General features: G+C 44.4%; 1 protein-coding gene across 4 annotated transcripts in view; it reads right to left on the bottom strand.

Annotated features, from left to right (window-relative positions):
- snx14 (sorting nexin 14) overlaps nt 1–19,434 on the bottom strand; it is a 73,143-nt gene that overhangs the window by 37,556 nt on the left and 16,153 nt on the right. For 2 of the 4 annotated variants that reach the window (XR_004412876.1, XM_033025657.1), the window contains exons 9-16: nt 16,274–16,349; nt 15,198–15,242; nt 13,649–13,729; nt 9,573–9,687; nt 8,992–9,147; nt 5,967–6,091; nt 4,589–4,647; nt 2,778–2,804 (exon numbers count right to left, since the gene is read on the bottom strand). Coding sequence is in view for 3 of the 4 variants with exons in the window: in XM_033025657.1 (XP_032881548.1) it covers nt 2,778–2,804; nt 4,589–4,647; nt 5,967–6,091; nt 8,992–9,147; nt 9,573–9,687; nt 13,649–13,729; nt 15,198–15,242; nt 16,274–16,349 (684 nt within the window). In the remaining variant the exon portion in view is untranslated. The remainder of the gene's footprint in view (nt 1–2,777; nt 2,805–4,588; nt 4,648–5,966; nt 6,092–8,991; nt 9,148–9,572; nt 9,688–13,648; nt 13,730–15,197; nt 15,243–16,273; nt 16,350–19,434) is intronic. The other 2 variants (XM_033025659.1, XM_033025658.1) reach the window with 2 other exon arrangements.

Raw genomic sequence — 19,434 nt, 5'->3', positions numbered from 1 at the left:
TTTGAGATTTGTAATAGAAAAAAATCACATGTGGTTAAAGTGCACATTGTCAGATTTTAATAAAGGCCATTTTTGTACATTTTGGTTTCACCATGTAGAAATCACCAGTGTTTATACATAGTCCCCCCATTTCAGGGCACCATAATGTTTGCGACACAGCAATGTCATGGAAATGAAAGTAGTCATGTTTAGTATTTTGTTGCATATCCTTTGCTAGTGATGACTGCTTGAAGTCTGCGATTCATGGACATCACCAGTTGCTGGGTGTCTTCTCTGGTGATGCTCTGCCAGGCCTGTATTGCAGCCATCTATAGCTTATGCTTGTTTTGGGAGCTAGTCCCCTTCAGTTTTCTCTTCAGCATATAAAAGGCATGCTCAATTGGGTTCAGATCGGATGATTCACCTGGCCACTCAAAATTGCCAATTTCTTAGCTTAGAAAACCTCTTTGGTTGCTTTAGCAGTATGTTTGGAATCATTGTTTTGCTGTAGAATGAACCACCGGCCAATGGGTTTCGAGGCATTTGGTTGAACTTGAGCAGGTAGGATGTGTCTATACACTTCAGAATTCATTATGCTACTACCATCAGCAGTTGTATCATCAATGAAAATATGTGAGCCAGTACCTTCAGCAGCCATACATGCCCAGGCCATACCACCCCCACCATCGTATTTCACAGATGATGTGGTATGACCATTTTCCAGAACTGTGGTTGCTCTTTTAAGTACTGTAACCTGGCCATCCTATTTTTGCAGCTAACCAGTGGTTTGCATCTTGCAGTGCAGCCTCTGCATTTCAGTTCATGAAGTCTTCTGTGGACAGTGCTCTTTGACAAATCCACACCTGACTCCTGAAGAGTGTTTCTGAATGGCCGGACAGATGTTTGGGGGGTTTTCTTTATTATAGAGAGAATTCTTCTGTCATCAGCTGTGGAAGTCCTCCTTGGCCTGCCAGTCCCTTTACGATTAGTAAGCTCACCAGTGCTCTCTTTCTTCTTAATGATGTTCCAAACAGTTGATTTTGGTAAGCCTAAGGTTTGGCTGATGTCTCTAATAATTTTATTCTTTTTTCACCATCTCATAATGGCTTCTTTGACTTTAATTGGCACAACTTTGGTCCTCATGTTGATAAACAGCAATTAAAGTTTCCAAATGTGATGGAAAGACTGGAGGAAAGACTAGGTGCTGAGAGCTCTCTTATACCTGCATTAAGAAGGCAATTAAACACACCTGAGCAATTACAAATACCTGTGAAGCCATGTGTCCCAAACATTATGGTGCCCTGAAATGGGGGGGGGACGGGGGGGGGGGGGGGGGGGGGGGACTATGTATAAACACAGCTGTAATTTCTACATGGTGAAACCAAAATGTATAAAAATTGTCTTTAATAAAATCTGACAATGTGCACTTTAACCACATGTGATTTTTTCTATTACAGATCTCAAATTGTGGAGTACAGAGGCAAATAAATAAATGATCGGTCTTTGTCCCAAACATTATGGAGGGCACTGTACTTGCTTCCACATTCATGTACATTCTGGGGATAGACATTCAAGCTGCAAAGCGCTCTGCCTTTATAACAGACTATAATGTTTTACCAGTAAACTTATCAATACACTTCCCTTTTCTTTAATTTAAAAAAAATCAAAACTGGTACAGAAAAAAGGAGGTAAGTAGCACAGCTGGTAGAGCCGCTGCATCACAGTGGCAGAGACCCAGGTTCGATCCTGACCGCGGGTGCTCCACACACGATCTAGCCCCATGTGTCTGCAAACCATAACAAGCAGTGCACTTCAGCTGAGCTGAACAAATGTGCATCTGAAATGACATCATTCCAGTTACTCTTCTCTGGTTTCATGTTTTTTTATTAAGTCCCGAGTTGCTGGACTATTTCACAAAAAAATTCACCCCTGTGGTTCTGATTGCCGATACATTTATAAAGTGACATTGTTACTGAATGAGTGGTTCAGGAACAGAACTAGGCCATTTGGCCCATTCAGTCTGCTCCGCCATTCGATCATGGCCGATGTATTTTCCCCTCAACCCCATTCGCCTTCCCCTCAACCCCACTCTCGTTGTAACCTTTGCCTCCCACACTGATCAAGAACATGTCAATCACAGCTTTAAAAATACCCACTGACTTGGCCTCCACAGCTGGCTGTGGCAATGAATTCCACAGATTCACCACCCTCTGGCTAAAGAAATTCCTCCTCACCTCCATATTAAAAGGTAAGTTTATTCTGAGGCTGTGCCCTCTGGTCCAAGATTCTCCCACTACTGGAAACATCCTCTCCACATCCATACTATCCAGGACTATCATTATTCGGTAAGTTTTAATGAGATCTCCCCTTACCCTTCGAAGCACCAGCAAGTATAGGCCCTGAGCCTTCAAACACTCCATGGTATCCAAGGATAGAGGTGCAATAACCTCCATTTTTCTAACGATATTACTTATTGAACTTCTAAATTAAGTTAATGGTCTATTGAATTTTGCAAAAACAGATAATTACATAGTTTCTTGCTCGTTACATTTTATCATTATTTCTTCAAATTGTTACATAGAACAAATCCAGAGGGAAAATATTTTTAACATTTTAGTTGAAAGTGTACATATTAAAATTGATCTGCAAAAATATATTCAGCTTGTTATAAAGGCAGAAGCTGTAGCAAGCGTTACGATGATGCTCTGCAAAAATGGCATGTGATGTGAATTGTGTGGGTGCTGTGATCAAGTGACATTCCAGAATATATATTCTCAACATGCTGTACGTATACTCACCGAAAATCATCCAAATTGAGGCTACTTCTGCAACAGGTACAAGGAGTTACGCCTCACGCAGCACAAGACAAACACCAAGACAAGACGACAGCACATACCCACCCACCCACGCACACCAACATACACCTACCCATGCACGCACATCCACCCACGCACACACGCCCACACGCACCCACTCACAGCAACGCGTGCGCACACCCACAATTGCCCACACCAACGTATGCACGCTCACGCGCACACTCACCCGTGCATGCATGCACACCCACCCACGCACACATACCCCCACCCCCACATGCACAAGAACGCGCACCCACGTCCGCTCCCACCCACCAATGTGCATGCACACCCTCCCACGCACGCACACACACAAATGAAAAAAAAGGTACAATTAATGAGCAAAACAAATGGACATTTAAGGTTTATACCATTTCTTATACTTTTTTTAAGTCTTATTCGGAGCAATACAGAGTAATTTTGGCTTTCCGTAAACTTTGAAACCTCAATTCATTGGGCTAAGTTGGATGATAAGTTGCAGATAGAACAGGGCAAGACAAAAATGAGGGAAGCTTGTGACAGACGCAGATCAGTACACAGAAAGTTGGGAGAGTGCGGAAAATCTGGGGGTGAAATTAGAAGGGAAGTTAGAGAAACAAAGAGGATATGAAAATCAAATCAAAAGAACAAAAATATTTTGTTAGATCATAAAGAGTAAGAGAAAAGGAAACAAAAAGGAAAAACATAACCTGTGTGTGGACGTGTGAAAGGTCTGAATTGATCTGGAGACACAAGAGAATGCAGATGCTGGAATCTAGAGCAACAATATTTCCACAGATTCTGCTTGACCCACTACGCTCCTCCAGCAGATCTTGCTTCTTAGTGGATCTATGTGCACGTGACAATGCGCCCTCCCCAGACCCTTTCTCCTACATACACCCCCTGCCCCCCCCCCCCCCCCCCCCCCCAGTCCACCTGGACCTGCACCTACATCTCCCCCACCCCCTTCCTTTTCACCTACATTCCTTCCTCAGGCGTCACAATTTGAAACTCTTTAATCTTTTTGTCTCACACCTGCTCCTTTTTTCATCTCAGGCCTTTGTCCAACCATTTACCTATCAAGCACCCCTCCCCCCCTCGCCTGTGTCACACTTTGTCCTGCCCCACCCATCTTCCAGCTTTCTTCCCCACACATACACACAGAATCAAACTGAAGAAGGGTCCCAACCAGAAACATCACCTATTCATGTTCTCTAGGGATGCGTCTGATCCATTGAGTTTTCTAGTGCTTTGTGTCCTTTTGTGTAAACTAGCATCTGTAGTTCCGTGTTTCTACATTATCTCGCACTTTTCAGGATTAAGTTCCATCTTCCACTAATCGGCCCAACTTCCCAGATGATCTAGGTCCCTCTCTGTCCTAAAGTTGATCCAGGCTGATCCATATCTAGAATTGTTTGTGAAGAGTGCCATATAAAAGATAGCAGATTTGAAAATATTATAATTTCCTGACCCGCTGTGTTACACCAGCAATTTGTGTCTTTTTAAAAAAAATTTTAAAGAGCAAATCAGTTACAATTTGTTGATTGAGGTCTCTGAATATGCACTGGATTTTGAGTGCTGAATTCCATTAACTTTGTTTAAGATGCCCTGAAGGTTAGATTTATTTGCAGTGTTTGTTTGCAAACGGTCATGAATTATAAATTTATGAAGAACAGAAATAGTCCTCAGCAAAGCAAGTCACAGACAATAGTAACTGCAGAGTGAAATCAAAACCACATGCTGTTTGTTGTGTTTAGCATTAACTCAGCTAGTCTCACCTATTGGACTTGGAGTTGCGGGTGGGTGACTCTGCCCCCGTCAATAGATATCTGAAGTACTGTGGAGAAGGAAAAAGTGAACATATCAATTGTGGAGCACATGAACTGATAACCCACATTTCAGCTCAGGCAATGTGTACTGGGGTAGAGTGAAAAGCTTTTTTGGGGTTAACATAGGAAAAGCATTTAATGGCTCTGGGCATGTACGTGATGGAGTTTAGAAGGATGAGAGGTGGAGGGTCTCATTGAAACCTACCCGATATGAGTAACTCTGCAGGTCAGGTATCTCTGGCGAACGCACATCAATCTGAAGAAGGGTCCTGATCCGAAACATCACCTATCCATGTTCACCAGGGATGCTGCCTGACCCGCTGAGTTATTCCATCACTTTGTGCCTTTATCTGGAGGTCTGAGACCATAAAACCTAGGAGTAGAATTAGGTCATTCGGCCCATCGAGTCTACTTCCCCATTCGATCATGGCTGATCCGATTTATTTTTCCCTCTTAACTTCTGTATCCATGCTGTATGACACTTGATGCACTGCACACTTGCTTCACATATGAACAGGACTGTCAGTGAAACACTTTGCTTCAAGTAGACAGATTACCAAGCTGTCATCTCGGCCAGGCAGGACCTAAGGAGCCAAGAAATGACTATAACAGAGTAACACCTATTCGAAGGCAACAAGTCTTATACATTCAGGGGCGATGTGCTTTCAAATTTCTGTATCTCTTGCATGGTGGGAGAGGGGAGAAGAGGGAGTGACCACGGTGAGACTATGCTGCTGGCCTTGCCGAGGCACCCACAAATACTGCACAGTGAATTAAGTACATTTTAAACAAAGACACAAGGAAGTGCAGATGCTGGTTTACAAAACAAGACAAAGTGTTGGAGTAACTCAGCTAGTCAGGCAGCATCTCTGGAGAGATGCTTAGGTGATGTTTCGCGTCAGGACCCTAGTTTAGATTGATAGTAGTGGGGAAAGTTGGAAGAGAGGTGGGGCAGGACAAAAGCCTGGCAAGTGATACATGGAAACCGAAGCTTGTTTATAAAAAAGACAGTGCTGGAGGCAGAAGCTCTGGAGAACATCGATAGGTTACGTTTCAGGTCAGGATCCTTCTTTAGACTGATAGGTGGATACATGTGAGGGGTGAGGGGGGGGGGGGGGCGTGGGATGGGCAGGTGTTTGGACAAAGACCAGAGATGAAGAAAAAAAGTGCAAGAGTAGTTGTTGGTAGGTCAGTTACCTGAAAATGTAAAATTCAATGTTGAGGTGGTTTCCCATTCAAGTCCCCTGACATATAATCCGGCATTCGAGTGGAAATGAGTAGACATGATGCAAAGTAAATGTAGGGCAGCTGCTCAGAGTCTACATACCTGATCGCTATGGCAAAACATGGGTGTAAACACCGTCTCCAGCAGATACATTACGTGTTCATATGCTTCGAACAAGCATCGCATGGTCTGAAGCTTCACCACATCCTTGTAGGGGCCTTCTGCAACTGCAAAGTCAAACCAGAGCCCACTAAATATAATACCCTACCAGAGTGCAGCCTCATTCTTTACACGTACAGATTACAACTGATGTAGCAATCTGCCAAGGATTAGTACAGTCACAATAGGAAAGACATAAAGTGCTGGAGCACTGTAAATTGCAAATTGTCCCCAGTGTGTAGGATTGTGTTAGTGGGCTGGGTGATTGCTGGACTCAGTGGGCCGAAGGGCTCGGTGGCCCGAAGGGCCTGTTTCCCCGCTATATCTTTAAGCTAAACCAAAGATCATACAGCATCTCTGTGGAAATGGATAGGTGACATTTCGGGTCGTGACCCTTTTTCAGTCTCTCTTCATAAGGGAGAGGATGTTTGTCAGTTATTTATTTAAAATTCGACAGTTCAATGGTCATACCGATAGGTTGTAAGCCACCTAAACGGAATACGAGGCGTTTCTTCAGTTGGCGAGACCATTTTTGCTTGGTCAGCCAAAGTCTGCTGGATCTCCCGGATGCTAACTCCCCTTCCCATTCCCATTCTGACCTTTCTATCCTGGGCCTCCTCCATTGCCAGAATGATGCTACACGCAAAACTAGAACAGCACCTTATATTCCGCTTGGGTAGCTCACCTGTATCTACCTATCACTTGCCAGGTTTTGTCCATGCCCTCACCTCTCTTCCGGCTTTTTCTCCTCACCCCCCCCCCCCACCCTTCCAACAGGGAGGCAGGGTCCAGACCCAAAATATCACCGATTCATGTTCTCCAGAGATACTGTCTGGCCCGCTGAGTTACTCCAGCACGTTGTGTCTTTATTTTATTTTATCTGCAGTTCCTTGTGCCTGTTAGTTTGAAACACTGTTTGCATTCTTCAATGACAATACTTCAGAGCAAATATACAAACATATGCATTAGGGCCGACAGATGGCATAATGGGCTAAGTGTTCGGCTGGCAACCGGAAGGTAGCCGGTTCGAATCCCGCTTGGAGTGCATACTGTCGTTGTGTCCTTGGGCAAGACACTTCACCCACCTTTGCCTGTGTGTGAATGTGCGTGAGTGATTGGTGGTGGTCGGAGGGGCCGTAGGCGCAGATTGGCAGCCACGCTTCCGTCAGTCTGCCCCAGGGCAGCTGTGGCTACAGAAGTAGCTTACCACCACCGAGTGTGACTGAGGAGTGAAGGAATAATGCGATGTAAAGCGCCTTGAGTATTAGAAAGGCGCTATATAAATCCCATCCATTATTATTATTATTATTATTTAAAAAAAAATAGAATCATAGAAAGATTACAGCACAGGAGGCAGCCATTATGTGGAGGTGCCCACTATGTCTGCCCTGGCTCTCTACCAGAGCATCTCTAGTAGAGGGGTGATCTTATCAAGATGTATCAGATCATGAGGGGAATAGATCAGGTACATGAGTATAGAAGTTGGGAGATCATGTTGCAGTGAAGATGTTGGTGAGGCCACATTTAGAGTATTGTGCTCAATTCTCGGGATCATGCTAAAGGAAAGATGATGTCAAGTTGGAATGGGCGAAGAGAAGATTTACGAGGATGTTGCCAGGACTCAAGGGTCTGAGTTATAGGGATAGGTTGAGCAGGCTGGGACTTTATTCCTTGGAGCGCAGGAGGATGGGGGGTGATCTTATAGAGGCGTATAAAACACTGAGGGGAATAGATCGGGTAGAAGCATGGAGTTTCTTGCCCAGAGAAGGGGGAAGGTTTTCATCAGAACCTGAGGGGTAACTATTTTTTTTACACAAAGGGTGGTAGGTATATGGAATGAGCTGCCAGGAGGTAGTTAATGTAGGTACTATTATAATGTTAAAGAGACATTTGGACAGGTACAGGGATAGGCTAGGTCCAGAGAGTTATGGAGCAAGTGCGGGCAGGTGGGACGAGTGTAGATGGGGCATGTTGGTCGGTATGGGTAAGATGGACACGGTTTCCGTGTTGTATGACTCGATGACTCCATAACTCGATATCCTAACTTGTATCTTGAACTCATCACAACTTTGTTCATTGGCCTGCACTGATTCCACATTGAATACCAATATCCAAACGGCAAAACCAAATTGACACATGCACTAATTCTAAAGCACAAAGAAAGTGCAAAGATGTTACTGAAATAATTTGGCAGAGATATGAAACACTGTTGGATGTTCATTGATAGTAAGGGAGGCACAGTGGTGGAGCCGCTGACTCACAGTGCCAGACAGCCGGGGTCCATTCCGATCTTGCATGCTGTCTGTGTGGAGTTTGCACGTTCTCCCTGGGATTGTGAGTTTCCTCCTGGTGATCCAGTTACCTCCCACATCCCAAAGACGGCAGGTTTGTAGGTTAATTGCTCTAAGTTGCTTCTAGTGTGTAGCGAATAACATAGAACTAGTGTGAACGGCTGATCGATGGTCGGCATAGACTCAGTGGGCCAAAGGGCCAGTTTCCATGCTGTACCTATCAATTTAATCAATCAGTAATGGGCCTGTCCCACTTGGGCCGAAGGTTCTCGTAGGTTGTAGCTGGTGCTGACTGGTGAATTTCATTGGCTCATTGGGGGGGGGGGGGGGGGGGGGGGGGGGGAAACAAGGTCAGCAGTGGTTTTCAGAACCAAGAATAACCGACCAGTAATGTTAAATGTCCGCCGAGGCGCGTGTGAGCGTGTGCCTCTAACAGTCGCCGTTCCAGTTGCAGGTTTTTCAGACGACAGCAGTCGTCTGAAAAACCGCCTAAGTGGGACAGGCCCATAAGAAACACGGACTTACAGTGAGTTTTTAAAAGCAATTACATCCTTCAATAAAGAGATATTTTGAAACCCAAAATATTCAAAGATATCAGCACCACACACCGTGAAAGATTGTTAAATGAAATGACCATCGCAATCTTTTAAATATATTATCTATCGTGGCAAACCTACCCTGTTGTATTTCTTCCACAATGAAGGGATCAAATTTGATTTTGTCGACACTCTCGTCAAGACAATACGTCTCATAGATTTCCTTCACTTCCTTGTGAAGAAACTGCTTCTCGTCATCAGTCAGCTCAGGCCGAAGGATCTTGTCATTTAATTCCTCTGTTGGTACAAAGTTTTGCAGCTGTAAGAACATGCAGAATCCCTTCAAAAATTACAATCACAGGAAGCTGTACCTTCAATGTATGTACTGTATCTAATGGTACATTTATGTTGTCAGAAAATTGTTTTGTACAAACTGAGGGAACCCAATTCATTTTGCCGGTTTCAGCTGTCAGAATGTGGAGCAAATTGCATTTATTCTGCATCTATAATACAGTAAAGTGCCTCAAGAGTGTTTTGTACAGAAGCTGTGAAGAATAACACTATCTTAACATTACACATCAATTGATCTTTCATCAGAACAGGCACTATTTTTGTTTAGCAGGCCCAGTGATGTCAAATGCTCATCGCTCTTTAATCCAATCATTCTTGGAATAATTCTGTATAAAACTACCATAAACATTGCCAAAACTTCTCAACCTTACCTACGGCGAGACAGAACTGCAGTACGTGCACGGCACTCTCCTGCTTCAGTAAGTTCATGAACCCGAAGAGCAGGTCCTGCTGGCTTCTGATTTCCTTCAGCTCAAGTTTGAGGGCCTAGCAGATAAAAAGCGTGCACCCAGTATTTCATTAACTAAGCACTTAAACAGATACAAGAGAAGTTTGGTTTTAAACACTTTTGACACGGATGGGAATAGCTTCATCTGCAGGGTAATTAAATATATTTAATATACCTAAATACGTTGTGGAAATCATATTGTTTATCAGCACTATTCAAAATGCAAGATATGGAATAATTGGAAGTGATCATATTTTCAGTCCTGCTAGCCAATCGGCTAAGTATATTGAAGGTAGACACAAAATGCTGGAGTAACTCAGCGGGACAGGCACACATCTATGGAGAGATGGAATGGGTAACGTTTCGGGTTGAGACCCTTCTTCTGAGTAGTATTTTGCATCCTTCACAAACAATCCCTGATCTGGATCAGTCTGAAGATATACACTGAATCAACTTTAGGACAGAGAGGGACCTAGATCTGAGAAGTTGAGCTGATTAGTGGAAGATGGAAGACGTGTGCAAGATAATGTAGGAACAATAAACTGCAGTTGCAGACTTACACAAAGGGACACAAAGTGCTGGAGTAACTCAGCGGATCAGCGGGAACGTGATCTCTGGAGAACATTGTTAGGTGATGCGGATCCTTACAATCAAAGCACTCACACGAGGGAAATCCTACGATCAGACCACTAGTGCAACCAATTCCATTCATCGTTGGAAGTTTAGTTCATTTTTGTAATGTTCAACAGCTTAATGATTAACTTTACTACTTTAGACACAGCGCGGAAACAGGCCCTTCAACTTACTGAGTCCTCGACGACTAGCGAGCACACCATACACCAGCACTATCCTACACACTAGGGACAATTTATAATTCAGAGAAGCTGATTAAACTATAAACCAGTACGTCTTTGGAATATGGGAGGAAACCGGAGAAAACCCACAGGGTCACAGGGAGAACGTACAAATTCCTTACTGACAGTACCCGTAATCATGATCAAACCCGGGTCTCTAGCACTGTAAGACAGCAACTCTACCACTGTGCCATCCCGTTGTTAGGATGAAGCTGTTCCTGAACCTGGTGATCACAGTTTTCAGACTATGATGCCTTCTTCCCGATGGCAGTGGTGTATGAGAGCGTGGTCAGGGTAGTGTGGGTCCTTGATGATAGTGGCTGCCTTGTTGAGACAGCATCTCCTATAGATCCCTTCAATGATATGGTGGTCAGTCCCCGTGATGGACTGGGTAGTGTCCACCACTTTTTTGTAATCTCCTATATTCCTGCTTGTTCGAGTTGCTTAAGAATTTGATCTGGGCTTCAATTAAAATGTAAAGCGGTTCAAACATTATTCAAGTTTATTATTATTCTGATAGCTTCATTGTGGTGGCTGGGGATTTTAATCACACCAGCCTTAAGACTGTGCTCCCAAAATTCAAGCAATATGTGGACTTTGAGACCAGGGGAGAGAACATCTTGGACTTGGTTTACACCAACACCCCAGAGGCTTACAAGGCAGCCCCACGCCCTCACCTGGGCCACTCGGACCACATTTCAGTGTTTTTAACACCAGCCTACAGACCTCTGCAAAAACAAGAGCGGAGAGAAAACACACCAGGGTCTGGCCAGAGGGAGCAGCCTCAGCACTGCAGGATTGCTTCCTGCACACTGACTGGGATGTGTTCAAGGACAGCAGCATCCTATGATGACCTCATCAACATCGAGGAGTACGCAGAGACTGTAACCAGCTACATTGCCAAGTGCACCGAGGATGTCACTATCATGAAAACATTCACTGCACGCGGAAACGAAAAGCCATGGATGACAGCAGAGGTGCGCTCGCTGCTGAGGGCTCGTGATGCAGCCTACAGAGCCGGTAACACAGCCGCTCTTCGATCTACCAGGACTGCACTGGAAAAAGGAATCAGGGCAGCGAAACGTGCCTTCGCGGGGAAAATCCAGGGACACCTCTGTGACACAGGAGACACCAGGAGGATGTGGAAGGGAATCCAAACACTGACGGGGTACAAGGCAAGGCAGCAGGTAACTGACACGGACACTTCTCTCCCAGATGAACTGAACAACTTCTTTGCACGTTTTGATGCAGCAAACACCACACCCAAGGGGAGAGCAAGCCCCTGCTTACAAACCGACCAGCCAGTCCTGACCATAGACTCAATGGACACCCGGAGAATCCTGTCTAAGGTCAACCCGTGGAAAGCAGTCGGACCCGACAACATCCCAGGACGTGTGCTCAAGGAATGTGCTGAGGAGTTAGCAGATGTGCTAACAGACATCTTTAACATCTCCCTTAGTCAAGCCATTGTCCCCACATGCCTCAAAACTTCCACGATAATCCCATAGCGAAGAAACCAGTGGTTACCTGCCTAAATGACTACCGCCCTGTCGCCCTGACCCCAATAATAATGAAGTGTTTTGAACGCCTGGTGAAACCCCACATTACTGCCAGCCTCCCCTCATCGTTAGACCCCCTCCAGTTTGCCTATCGCCCCAACCGTTCTACAGAGGATGCCATCTCTACCACGCTGCACACAGTACTCACGCATCTGGAAAACAAAAACACATACGCCAGAATCCTGTACATTGACTTCAGCTCAGCGTTTAACACCATCATCCCACAGAGACTTGTGGAGAAACTAACCCTGCTGGGCCTCAACACCACCCTGTGTCACTGGATCTTGGACTTTCTGACAGAGAGACCGCAGTCAGTCCGTGTTGGCAAGAACACTTCAGGCTCGATCACGCTGAGCACCGGCTCCCCTCAAGGCTGTGTGCTCAGCCCGCTGTTGTTCACATTGCTCACACATGACTGTGCGGCCAGATTCAGGGACAATAAGATCATAAAATTCGCGGATGACACAACAGTGGTGGGACTCATCAGCGGAGATGACGAATCAATGTACAGGGAGGAAGTAAAACAACTAGTGGACTGGTGCGGCAAAAATAATCTCGAATTAAATGTCGACAAAACGAAGGAGATGGTTGTCGACTTCAGGAGGGCGCAGCCAAAGCATACACCCCTCAACATCAGTGGCACTACAGTGGAGAGAGTGGAGAGCATAAAGTTCCTCGGTGTGCAAAGTACAGACAGCCTCACCTGGTCCAGGAACACCACTGGGACCGTCAAACGGGCCCATCAGCGACTGCACTTCCTGAGGAAACTAAAACAGGCCTCACTCCCCACCAACATCCTCAGGACTTTCTACAGGGGTACGGTGGAGTCTGTACTCACGCACTGCATAAATACGTGGTACTGCACCTGCAACTGCTCGGACAGGAAGGCTCTGCAGAGGGTAGTGAGGGGAGCAGAGAGGATCATTGGCGTCTCCCTACCCTCGGTACAAGAACTGTTCCAGAGCCGCTGTCTGAAAAAAGCTCAGAGAATTGCTAAGGACAAACTGCACCCCCTCCACATACACCTGGATCTCCTGCCATCAGGCAAGAGATATCGAAGCATCAAAGCCCGGACCACAAGACTGCTAAACAGTTTCCTACCACAGGCTGTGAGGCTGCTAAACAGTCACTCTGTACTCACAGTCACTTGATTCTGCGGCTGGCACGGACACTTTAATAACTGGCACTGGCCACTTTAATAACTGGCACTGGCCACTCAAATCAGCTGCCCCGGACATTTTTATGATTGGGTTATTGTATTTTAACATTGTGTTTTACCTGCTTTTAACTATTTATACTGTTCCATCAGGGACTGGATTGTTTTTAGTGTTATTATGTGTGAAATGTTTTAAATTTCATGTGCGATGCTCCGCTATTCCCTGGGAAACGTCTTTTCATTTTGCACTGTACAACTGTTGCTTGCAAGATGACAATAAAGGTTGATTGATTGATTGATTGATTGATTGATTGAAGTGTGACAAGTGCACAAACTGTACACCAGTAGAAAAGCAAATGATAAGACAGTGCAAAATGCAATCGATACAAGCCACAAAACACGTATTAAAACAAAGATTATACATTCTCACCGACTGAGTTTTATTTCTTGGAACAGCATATCTCTGCAAGAAGGGAACTTGCGGAGAGGGGGGTTCAGTTGCTGGCTCTGGCTAAAAACAGAAATGAATCAGAATTACCAGAACGTACAGTTCTTAATTTTTAACATTCTTATCATCCAATCTAGAAAGACACTTCTCTCATCGATATGCTGGTCTGATCTGTCAAGTACAAACCCTGACCTGATTCAATGGTGGGTAGACATGATGGAATGAATTCCCCTACCCTGGGTAAAACACTCTGTGCATTTCCTTTTTCTATTCCCCCCATGATTTTATACACCTCGATAAGATCGCCCCTGACCATGGGCGGAAATCCTGGGGGGACGGGTCACATCACTCCTATGCTTTCAGAGGTGGGGGATAACCCCCCCCCCCCCCCCCCGCCCCATGTTTTGTAATACGGATTTTGAAATTTGGTGGGAAAAAAAATTATTATAATCTCCACTTTCCGCGAGACCGTGGGGGTGTCACTGTTAAGCGCTTGTTAAATGTCTCCATTAACATCGTATTAACACGATGTGTCACCAATTGTGTTTTGACCTTCAAGTATTACTGAAGTTATTCACGGAGAATTTCTTAAAGCTGTCTGATGCGGTTACAATAACCATTTGAATAAATTGGATGTATTGGTGGATGCGAAAGTCTTATTTGTTTAAATGTCATCATTGACATTGTGATCGATTGTAGCTTTTGAAAGACTCAAGTGGGTATGAATGTCTTAACCAGCCCAACCACTTCCTATAGCTCAGGCCCAACGGACCTGTTTCCATGCAGTGCAGCTCTGACTCCCTACCCTGGCAACATCCCTCAAGTCCTGACAACATCCTCCTAAATCTTCACTGCACTCTTTTCAGCTTAAATACAAGACTTGAGTTTGAAGTTATGTGTTCCATATTACCAATTTTAAATATCATATTCATTCTCGTCAATAGGACAGTACAGATCAGTCGGTGCCTTTTCCAGACACAGTACATACAGCAAGATAACACTATCACCCTGAAACACTGAGTGACCAGATATACAACATTATATGTGTAAAATAATAGTAACAGCAGCTTTAGTTTAGTTTCCTTTAGAGACACAGCGTGGAAACAGGCCCTTTGGCCCACTGAGTCCTCGCAGACCATTGATCACCCATATACTAGCACTATCCTACACACTACGGACAATTTAATTTTTTTACCAAAACCAATTAACTTGTATGTCTTTGGAGTGTGGGAGGAAACCGGAGCTCCAGGAGGAAACCCACGCGGTCACATGGAGAATGTACAAACTCCGTACAGACAGCACCTGAATCAGGATCGAACCTGGGTCTCTGGCACTGTAAGGCAGCATCTCTACCACGGTGCCATTGTGCCGTCCTGCAGCACTTTAAATATGCTACCTGCTGTAAGCACAGGCTCACAGCCACATGGACGGCTGATAGCACTTGAAAATAGTTGGAATACTAAATCCTAATTAATGATTTTGAGTCAGACTTTTTCTGGAAAAATTATCTTTCTAAATCAGCAATACTCACTGGACTGTTGTCTATGAAAATCAGCAACAAACGGTTCACAGTATCCTATTAAAATGGAAAACACAAATGTTATACGTTAAAAAAAAAGACACAAAGTGCTGGTAAATATATGGCAACCCTCCACATGCTGTTCCAGAAGAGGATCTATTGTTCTCACATATGGTGCGATTTAACTGTCTAGCATGCAGAACAAGGATTTCACTGTATCCCTGGATATAGATTAAACTAAACTAATTAAATGGAATAAAAAGGAACTGCAGATGCTGATCTCTTTTCTAAATGTGCATCCTGTTATTCTGAGGCTATGTCCTCAGCCCCTAGATACTCACACTAGTGGAAACAGCCTCTCTGCATCCACTCTATCAGGCCTTTCACTATTCAGCATCTATCGATGAGTCGTGTGTCCCTCCTCACATCATTCTAACCTCCAATGAGTACAGGCCCAGTGCCGCCAAACGCTCATCATAAGTTAACCTTTCTCTGAGGCTGATGCGAGGCCAATGAGGTTACAGGGACAGTTTTGGAATGGGGTTTGCTCACTGTGCCTCCACAGATCCCGTTGCCCACCAGACCACACCGCTGGGGTTCACGATGCTTCAGTCAGAAAGAGAACTAATTCACATGTTGAGAGTGGCACGGTGGCGCAGCGATAGATTGGTGCCTTACAATGCCAGAGACCTAGGTTCAATCCTGACCATGGGTGCTGTCTGTACGGAGTTTGTACGTTCTCCCTGTGACCTGCATGGGTTTTTTCCAGGTGCTCTAGTTTCCTCGCACAGGTTTGACGGCTAAATTGGCTTGGAAAAAATTGTAAAATGTCCCAAGTGTGGGTAGGGGTGCTAGTGTACGGGGATCGCTGGTCTGCGTGGACTCAGTGGGCCAAATGGCCTGCTGTATCCCTAAACTAAACTTATGTACGGGTAATGAATCTGAGAAACTGGGGTAAAGCACGCCTGCAAGATTTGCTCCAACTTATTTGATAAAACTCAACCTGATATCCATTCAACTGTTTAAATAACTTGCATGCGCCATTTAAAAATGAGAGTAAACAATTTTAAGGCAAATATGGTACTTACTGGATCAGCCAAGAAGTCAAGGGAGGGAAGGAACACAGAACCAGCCATAATTTCTTGAATCAACAGAGTTAATGATCTAGATAACACAAAAGAGATGGCAATGCACTTGTAGAACATTCTGTGTAGATTCACTTAGACTATGTGGCATCTAGATCTGAAAAATTACTGCCAAAGTACATGCATAATATGCTATTTATTTACCCAATATATACGAGAACTTAAAAAGTATTCAGCTATTAGCTCATTAGTTGAATTTTTTGTTAATAGCAACATGGTCCAATATTCCAGCAAAGGGGATTAAATGAAAAGAGAATAGATGATTTATTTTAAAATGTTAGGTTGTTACCAGTACTCATCATCACATTCTCGCCAGAGCAAGCCCAAAGGTGTAATTATAACAATGAAGCGCATGATAAAACTGATTATTGCAGTACCCGCAACCAGCACCGTGATCCAAGGCAAGCCATTCAAGAATCCTTCTTCCAGCAATTTATACTGCATCTTTACTAATCATTAGCAAATACAGGATGTGAGCAAAATGAGATTCTTAAAGGTGGTGGTGAGGTCAAAGGGGATTTGGGGGGGGGGGGGGGGGGGGGGAGGAGATTTAGGAAAATATTCCAGAGAATTACATAGAACAGTACAGGACAAGAACAGGCATTTCGGTCCACAATGTCTGTGCCGAACATGATGCCAAAACCAACTCCCATCTGACTGCACATAACCAGTATCCCTCCATATCCATATGTCTATCCAAAAGTCTCTTAAATGCCGCTAGCGTATCTGCCTCCACCATAACGATAGTACGTCCCAGGTACCCGCCACCCTCTGTGTAAAAAATTGCCCCACATATTTCCTTTAAACATTGCCCCGCACACCATAAAGCTAAGCCATATAATATTTGATTTTTCCATCCTGGGAGAAAAACAGTCTATAGACACGAAATGCTGCAGTAACTCAGCGGGACAAACCGCAGCTCTGGAGAAAAGGAATGGCTGACGTTTCGGGTCGAGACCCTTCTTCAGACTGATGAAGATGCAGGTGGATCTGGATCACCTGACTGGACGACCACAATATGTCAGGCTACAGAACTGTGTCTCGGACAGTTCTGTAGCTCAACACCGACAAGACTAAAGAATTAGTGGTGGACTTTAGTAGGGGAGGAACACCCCTGTCCCCAGTCTCCATCAATGGTGTGGATGTGCTGTTTTGGAGTGCACCTGGACAGTAAACTGCATTGGTCCAGGAACACCGAGGCCCTGTACAAGAAGGGACAGAGCAGGCTGTACGTTTTGAGAAATTGGTGGTTGGCTCCGTCCTGGGGGCAGAGTTGGATTCATGGGAGGTAGTCTTAGAGGATTGGATGCTCCGCAGTTTGAGGAGTACATTCAGCAACAGATTGGTTCCAACAAGATGCAGTACAGGATGGCACGGGTGATCCTTCTTCCCAGACTGACGCCCCTCCCCAAATCTTTGCACATTCCCAATCCTTTCCACTCGTCACTTTAATTTCATGTTTCATGTATCTTGTGTTGGCAAATCAATTTCCTTCCTGGGAGCTGCGGGATATCAAGGAGACCCTAGTGTAGGCTTCATCTATGATGGAAGAGGGGAACCCCCGTCCCCTAAAGAATGAGGACATCTCCGATATCCCAGTATGGAAAACCTCATCTTGGGTGCAGATGCAGCGTAGACGGGAGGAATTTGTAGTATGGGATAGTCTTTACAGGCAGCAGGGTGCGAAGACGTGTAGTCTAGATAGTTGTGGGAGTCAGTTGGTTTATAATAGATGTCAGTTGATAGTCTGCCTCCTGTGGTGGAGATGGTGAGATCAAGAATAGGGAGATGTCAGAGATGGTCTAAGTTTTCTTTTCTTTTCAAAGGGACGTGAAAGTGAACGTCGCTCTGTTTACCGGAGATATTTTGAATTCTACGTCCTGGAGTCCAAGCTGACAGAGTTTCATGATAAAGTGTGGTAGAACATTTAATGAGTCCAATCAGTAACTTCACTCGCGAGTTCAAAAGAGCACAGTATGAGTGTGTTGCTAATATCAGTGTAAAGATGTAATTTGCTTCATAATTGCATCCAGTTTCTGAGATAGCGATTCCCATGTCTGGTTAAATCTGCACATGCTGCTATCTCACCTTAAAATCAGCGATGATGGTCACCTGTTCCTCAGGAAAGTATGCTGGGAAACTTGCTATATTTGCAGGTTCATGAACCGGAGGGAAACGCACCACAGGAATTTAATGCGGAGAATGTTAGCAAGGCTGAAATTTTTTCCCCCGGATTTAAAAATGTGGTGGAATTATGTTAAGTGTGTTTAATTGTCATAGGTACCAGCACAATGAAAATCTTACTTGCAGCAGCTTAACGGGCCAATAAATGCATTACGCACAGACAAATAAAAATTAGTTTACCTTAGAGATACAGCGCGGAAACAGGCTCTTCGGCCCACTGAGATTTAATTTGTAGTAGCTTAGCAATTGAGTCAGTGAATCAGATGTTGACTGGAAATGTAGAACTGAGTGTGTTTTGCTGAGTATATTTTATTTCACATGTGCACTTAGTTAAGGAAATTTGGGAAATGCAAGTAAACAAGTTTGTTTGTGTATCAACTGAAGATTGAAAGCTCTGGATAGCAAGGCTGGTCAATATAGTAAGTGTGTAATTCCATTTCAAATGTATAGCTAGTTTGGTGATGTACTAAATATTGACGACAGAATTTTTATAAATGCAACTTCATCAGCTCCATATCTGATGTAAGATAATGTCTTTGGGAACCACCCTAGGGCGTTTTTCAGCAATAAGGATGTCACATAAATTCAAGTGTTTCATTCATATGTGACATATGATGAAAGAATGGATCAACTGGGCTTATATTCACTGGAATTTAGTAGGATGATCTTATAGAAACATATAAAATTCTTAAGGGATTGATTGGACCGGCTAGATGCAGGAAAAATGTTCCCCATGCTGGGGGAGTCCAGAACCAGGGGTCACAGTTTAAGAATAAGGGGTAGGCCATTTATGACTGAGATGAGGAAAAACTTTTTCAGCCAGAGAGTTGTAAATCTGTGGAATTCTCTGCCACAGAATGCAGTGGAGGCCAATTCACTGGATGTATTCAAGAGAGTTAGATATAGCTCTTAGGGCTAAC

The sequence above is a fragment of the Amblyraja radiata genome, chromosome 8, assembly GCF_010909765.2.
Source record: "Amblyraja radiata isolate CabotCenter1 chromosome 8, sAmbRad1.1.pri, whole genome shotgun sequence".
Classification (NCBI taxonomy): Eukaryota; Metazoa; Chordata; class Chondrichthyes; order Rajiformes; family Rajidae; genus Amblyraja; species Amblyraja radiata.
The sequence above is the reverse complement of the archived record's forward strand: the minus strand, read 5'-3'. Positions and strand labels throughout refer to the sequence as shown.